Source organism: Silurus aristotelis, assembly GCF_946808225.1.
Source record: "Silurus aristotelis genome assembly, chromosome: 18".
NCBI lineage: Eukaryota > Metazoa > Chordata > Actinopteri > Siluriformes > Siluridae > Silurus > Silurus aristotelis.
In genome coordinates this window covers 729,471-736,832 of record NC_139591.1, presented here as the reverse complement: position 1 = coordinate 736,832, position 7,362 = coordinate 729,471, and the positions used below count along the sequence as shown (strand labels likewise).

Below are 7,362 nucleotides of genomic sequence, written 5' to 3'. Positions count from 1 at the left end.
TGCATGGCTTTTACAAAGTGCAGAGTGCAGGGTTACACAACTCACACCTGTTACACACTAAATACACACAACCCACACCTGTTACACACTAAATACACACAACTCACACCTGTTACACACTAAATACACACAACTCACACCTGTTACACACTAAATACACACAACTCACACCTGTTACACACTAAATACACACAACTCACACCTGTTACACACTAAATACACACAACTCACACCTGTTACACACTAAATACACACAACTCACACCTATTACACACTAAATACACACAACTCACACCTATTACACACTAAATACACACAACTCACACCTGGTACACACTAAATACACACAACTCACACCTGGTACACACTAAATACACACAACTCACACCTGGTACACACTAAATACACACAACTCACACCTGGTACACACTAAATACACACAACTCACACCTGGTACACACTAAATACACACAACTCACACCTGTTACACTCTAAATACAAAACACTTACAGACCTGTTACACACTAATATTACACAAATATACACACAACCTATACCTGTTACACCCTGACTATACAACTCACAGCTATTACACACTAAATACCCAACACTTTCACACCTGTTACACAATAAACACACAGTACACAGTAAACACAGTGTTCACCTGTAACATGTTTAATCCTGGATAAGTGAATTGTTTTTTATAAACAAAACATTCTTTGATATTTTATTCTTTTACTCAATAATTCAAATTAAATTAGAAAATACTACTATTATTATTACTACTAAATAATAATGTTTCTTGTTGAACATAGTTATTAGATTAGGAGTTGGAAGGATTCACAGCTGGTGAAGGAATTTTAGAAAATTAAAAGGCATGAGTTTGAGCAGGATTTAAAAAAAAAATGAAAAGAAAAAAGAGCGAGAGAGTGAGAGAGTGAGAGAGTGAGATTAAAGGGGTTAAAGAGGTTGAAGTGGGAAAGACAGGAAAGGGGAGGGTTTTCCTGAAAAGTGGAAACAAGGTTATTGGGTTTGCACACTGTGTGTGTGTGTGTGTGTGTGTGTGTGTGTGTGTGTGTGTGTGTGTGTGTGTGTGTGTGTGTGTGTGTGTGTGTGTGATGAGAATTTGTCACTAACAGGAGTTCCCCACACACACACACACACACACACACACACACACACACACACACACACACACACACACACACACACATCAAACTCGTTGTCCGTCATTTTAGTTTGTCTTCAGAGTCCACTTCCTCTCTGACAGGAAGTGCACCCTGCTCTCTCAGCTGCACTTTCTACACCTCCTTCTCTCTGCACTAACTTCCTCATGTTTACATGCTGAGAGTGGGCTTCCCTAAACAAGAAAGGAAATCATGACAAAAAAAACCCACTGGAATGTGAAAAATGTGTGTCGAGGTTCAGTCAAGGTGACGTTTGGTTTGGATTTCGCTTAAAACAACAAAAACACATCGCTTAATAAAACAGGACTGAACTTCATTATTACCAAAATAACAGGATTTCTGTTGGCTAGTTCCTTCAGGGAGTATGTGGGAGTGTGTGTGGGAGTGTGTGTGGGAGTGTGTGTGGGAGTGTGTGTGGGTGTGTGTGGGTGTGGTGGGTTTGGACAGAACCAATAATTTTTGGGTTTAGTCTTTGATCGAGCAGTGTAAACAGAACGTTTCATCAGAATCAGTGATAAAGGGAAATTAACAGTGTGGAGATTTTACAGCAGCAGCAGCAGCAGTGGAACACAAAACACCACCCAAATCAACCACAGGCAGTGTGTGTGTGTGTGTGTGTGTGTGTGTGTGTGTGATTAATGTGTGTGTACGTGATTGGTGTGAGTGTGTGATGGGTGTGTGATCACATCTTAGAATTATTGATGGGTGTGTGTGAGATTAATATGCGTGTGTGTGTGTGTGTGTGTGTGTGTGTGTGTGTGTGTGTGTGTGTGTGTGTGTGTGTGTGTGATTTATTGGTGTGTACGTGATTGGTGTGTGTGTGTGAGAGATTGATATTTGTGTGTGTGTGTGTGTGTGTGTGTGTGTGTGTGTGTGTGTGTGTGTGTGTGTGTGTGTGTGTGTGTGTGTGTGTGTGATTTATTGGTGTGTACGAGATTGGTGTGTGTGTGTGAGAGATTGATATTTGTGTGATTGATCTGTGTGTGTGTGTGTGTGATTTATGGGTGTGTACGTGATTGGTGTGAGTGTGTGATGGGTGCGTGTTCCTGTATTAGTTGTGTGGGGTTAAACAGGTCCCCTGTACTATTTTTTTTAATGGTTTCCATGGTAACACTATCACGTGAAGTCCATCACACCCTCATGGCGATGGAGCTGATAGGAGGGAATCCTGTGGTTGTAACGGTGCTGTTTTCCGTAAACACTTGTGTCTCTCCCAACGCTGGTTTTCTCATGGGACACTGTTGTCCTGTGACTTCCTTGTGCCATCATCATCATCATCATCATCATCAGACAGAGCTGATGTTTATACAGCTAACCTCCTGAGAGTTTTATTATATATTACAGTTCCTTTCTTTTTGTTTTATTTTTAAACAAATGTGTTTTTTCCGCAGAACTCGATTCGTCACAATCTGTCTCTGCACAGCCGGTTTGTGCGAGTGCAGAATGAGGGAACTGGGAAAAGCTCGTGGTGGATGCTGAACCCTGATGGAGGAAAGAGCGGTAAATCTCCACGCCGCAGAGCAGCGTCAATGGACAACAACAGCAAGTTTTCAAAGAGCCGCGGACGAGCCGCTAAGAAGAAGGTGAGAATGAGGAGCAATGCTAGTGCTAACATTAAGGCTAATGCTAATGCTCGCTTAACCAACACTTTCTGGAAAAGCACATAATAGGTTTCCATATCTATTATAACATATGTACATCGTAAAGGTTTATTATGCCAAAGAGTAAATATGGCCATAACTTTACAATGGCCATATGGGAGTTACTGGTAACTCCAGTATTCTGTAAGAATCTGAGGGTTTCCTGTGCTGCTTTGCCAGAAAGTGTCGCAAATGAGTTATAAACTGAGTTATAAATTCGGACTTTAATAGGACTTTCATATCTCACAATTTCGGAGAAAACAAGTCAGTAACAACAAGTCGCAAGAACCTTTTTTACATGTTTTATTCAGTGGCGGAAACGGGCTTCCATAAAACCCAGTCCAGAATGAGTCGTAGAAAGTGATGATGATGATGATGGTGAGTTTTAACAGATGAGGGGTGTGTCTTGCTCCTCATGTCTCTGCAGGTCGGTCTGGATGGCGGCTCGAACAGTCCCGGTTACTCGAAGTGGCTCGGCAGCCCGAACTCTCACAGTAACGATGATTTCGAAGCGTGGGGAAGTTTCCGGGCACGAGCCAGCTCTGACGCGAGCACACTGAGCGGCCGGCGATCTCCTTTCCTCCCTGAGGAGGACGTTAGTGAGAGCGGAGAACTTCACCTCGGATACCAGGCCACTAAACTCACCTCCAAACTGCCCAGTCTGTCCGAAGTCACCGGATCTTTCAGCTCCAAGAACCTGATGATGGAGAACCTGTTAGATAACCTGAACCTGCTTTCGCCCAAGACCAGCGTGGACACTCCGAATGCTCATTACAGCGCCCCCTACAGTGCTGCGCAGGACTTCCCCAAGTGGCACAACAGCATTTGTGTTAATAATATGACCATCCAGACTCTGTCCGACAGCAAGCCGCTGGGTTATAACCCCTACACAGGGCAGTTTAATTGCCCTTCTGGGCTTTTAAAGGAACTTTTGAGTAACGACGGGGAACACAGAGGAGACATTTTGCCCCCAATGGAGGCAGCAGGGCAGCAAGGAGGGAGAGTTTTGCCTCCCTATAGTGCTCAAGGGCACATGGGGCAAGCAGGGAAAGCGATAAGCGCACACACACACGCTCATACACACTCACACGCTCACACACACTCACACACACACGCTCACACACACACCCCTACAGCAGTGAGTATGAACAGGTGCACCCTCATGCCTCAGGGACATCTCGGTCGCCTTGGCAACATGAAGCCGTACCCTCAACTGGTGCACATGGGGGCAGGAGGTGGTGGAGTTGGAGTGGATTCGGCGCCGCCCAATTACTGCATCGTCAATGGCAACGGTTTCCACAGACGCGGTCCGGTCCTGCCGCATCATCATCACCATCATCATCATCACAACCACCTGGAGCGTTTGCCTAGCGACCTGGATGACATGGCGATCGAGCGGCTGGAGTGCGACGTGGAGAGCGTGCTGCATGACACGCTGATGGACGGAGACGCGCTCGACTTCAACTTCGACCCGGCCGCCAGCCAGCAGGGCTTCACACACACTGCTGTCAAGAGCAACACACACAGCTGGGTATCGGGATAAAAACACGCACGCACACACACGCACACACACACACACACACACACACACACACACTGGCAGGTGTTTTAGTGTCTGGTTTATAACTTTCAAAAGTATATCATTTTTTCACCATCACAAATAATTAAAGGAGAAGAAATATGTTAAATAATAATAATAATAATAATAATAATAATAATAATAATAATAATAATAATAATAATAATAATACCTGCCAGGCATGTATCTGTTGATTTTAATGATCTTTGTGCCTCTACATAAAGGTTTGTTAATTAAATTAAATAAATAGGTAGAGATGATGATGATGATGATGATGATGATGATGATGATGATGATGATAATATAATGAGGTGGAGACTGTTGTTGTTTTACTGAAACTTTTGTACGGTGATGTATATAACCTTATGTACAGAATGTATACTGTCATTTATACTGTATATACAGTGTGTGTGTGTGTGTGTGTGTGTGTGTGTGTGTGTGTGTGTGTGTGTGTGTGTGTGAGCTTGACTTTTCTGTCGTAATGCGCTTCAATTAGACTTTTTTAACACTTCTAATGACTGATATTTGAAGATTTTATATTTCCTGGTGTTCTGAATATTTTTTTATTTCTAAATCTTTCTAATGTTAAACTGGACACAGGTCATGTGACCTTCCTCCCTGGACAGATATTGATGATATATTTGAGTAAATTCCAGGAGCTGAGACTGGAACAGAACAGTGTATAGGGTGCAGTTCAGATGGAGGATTGACACACTGGCGGTTATGGGATTCTCTACTGAATTTTCACGTTTTGGATGAAATGACATGAGCTCCTTCTGCAGGTCTGCAGGCTCACATTTAACATTTACTTTAAACAAAAATGTATATTTACCATTTTTCTATTACTGGGATTCGAACCCAGCTCCACCCATCAATGTTTTTTATGTTACCATAACGTGTCGATTTGCCTGATGTCTTGAGCATCACATTGAGTTTTTACGCTGCACCACAAACTGCACGGCTTGATTTCAGCAGCTGAACACTGAACAACATGATAGAGAAAACCGCATCTGATTGGCTTGTGAAAAGTGGGCGTGAACAAACACGGCGTCCTTTATAAACTCTACTCTCGCTCTTATTATCACGAGCGAAATTCCAGATCGTCAGCATGACGGCTTTTCCTCTGTCATCGGACACCCAAATGCATAAAACCAACATGGGGTGGAGGAGGAGAGGTGAAAAATGACAGGATGAAATAATTGGTTGATATGTTTTTTCCCCTCCCACAATTTTACAGTGATGTCATAATGGCATTTCAAGGAAAATGGCACCTGAAAAAAAATGTGTATTAGTAGAGATTCTAAACAATTTTGTCCTTAACTCGAATAAATGATGAATTTCAGATCATTTTCATTTTAACCTCACTGAAGATGAACTGCTGCAGCTGGACATTTGTCCTTACAAACATCTGCAGTCCCTGTAATGTAAATCTGTATACACACACACACACACACACACACACACTTGTGTCACACCTTTATCAAGCCTCTTTCTAAGCAGAAAGTATGATTTATTTTCACAGTTTATTATAAAACACTGGGAGATTTTTTTCTCTTTTTGTTCATCTATTTATTTCTGACCAAAGAAGGAGCGTTTGTTGGCACTGAGATTGAGCACTGCTCTTTATTCCTCACAAATATCTTAATAATTCTTTTAGAATGTTATTGTGTTTCTGTAGATGTGCAGTAGGTGTAGTGATGATCTATTACATGCCTGTTCATTTTTTTCTATCTTGTGTTTATAATTTGTGTATAAAAGTCGTGTGCTGATAAATTGGATGTTTTTGAAGCGCTCAAGCTTTTTTGATGCTCTTTACTACCTGGAGTTTTTGTACAAAAATCTAAATGTGTGTAAAAGAGACTGAAAGTGCCTGAAGGACGCAAATCCGGTGACGCAAATCCGGTGACGCAAATCCGGTAATAACTAAACGCTGAGCTGTCGTTAAACTGAGACGTTTCATTTTGTAAAACCCTGAGCACTTAAAACATCTCATGACAATAAACTCTGCATTTTCACAAATTTGTTTGTGTGTCTGTGTGTGTGTGTGTGTGTGTGTGTGTGTGTGTGTGTGTGTGTGTGTGTGTGTGTGTAGTTAAAATATCCAGAAATAACTTTTTAAGATCCCCAAGAAGAAACCAGTGTTCTAGTTCCACAATTACATACTCAAACGATGAATAAACGTTAAAAATAAAAGTAGAAATGTTTGCATAGCATTAATATAATATAAATAGTACGGCTTTATGGAATGTATCCTTTACATTTTATTGTTAATTTATTACAAACGGAGCTCACAAAAGTTCATCAAATTTATATTTATTGTTTAAAAATTTGCAATAAAAGTGGAAGCCGAGAGTCTAAACGTTGTGTCTAAATGTTTTTACTGGGAATAAAATGTAAGATTTGCAATCATGTTTCTGAGGTCCTGTTTCTCGCTTAATTAAATAAGTGTGTACGAGGCATGTATTCATGTAGCCATGCCCACAAGTTCACAAGTACACCATATTACACAATTACAGTAACACAGCTCAACTGCGGCGTGTCGGTTAACACACACACACACACACACACACACACACACACACACACACACACACACACACACACACACACATACACACGTTAGCACGTCTTCTTTTTAGAGCAGAGGTCTCCAAACTATGACCCACCCCAAAATATCTGTATTTAATAAAAAAGTTTGGCTTTCAAACTAAAATGTCTATTATGTAATAATAGGTCAAGGCACTGATAGTTGAAAGTATCAAAAAAATCCACACCAATAGTTTTTCCAGCTTCTGGTCTGCTGTCATTAGTAGAGACGAATCAACACCACACGCTGTTTGTTTTAATGTGAGACTGCGTGCTGCACGGAGAGAGACATTATATTTATTATTCATAATTTATTGATTATATAATTATATCTATAAGTAAATATATTCATATTTATTTCATTTAACAC

The 7,362-nt window shown here is 41.2% G+C and overlaps 1 protein-coding gene across 1 annotated transcript in view; it reads left to right on the top strand.

Annotated features, from left to right (window-relative positions):
* The window catches only part of foxo1b (forkhead box O1 b), a 21,417-nt gene extending 14,992 nt beyond the window's left edge, over nt 1-6,425 (top strand). The window contains exons 2-3 of the mRNA XM_083567849.1: nt 2,579-2,770; nt 3,255-6,425. Of these exons, the coding sequence (XP_083423975.1) occupies nt 2,579-2,770; nt 3,255-4,370 (1,308 nt within the window). The 3' untranslated portion in view covers nt 4,371-6,425. The remainder of the gene's footprint in view (nt 1-2,578; nt 2,771-3,254) is intronic.
* Nucleotides 6,426-7,362: the final 937 nt, after the last annotated feature.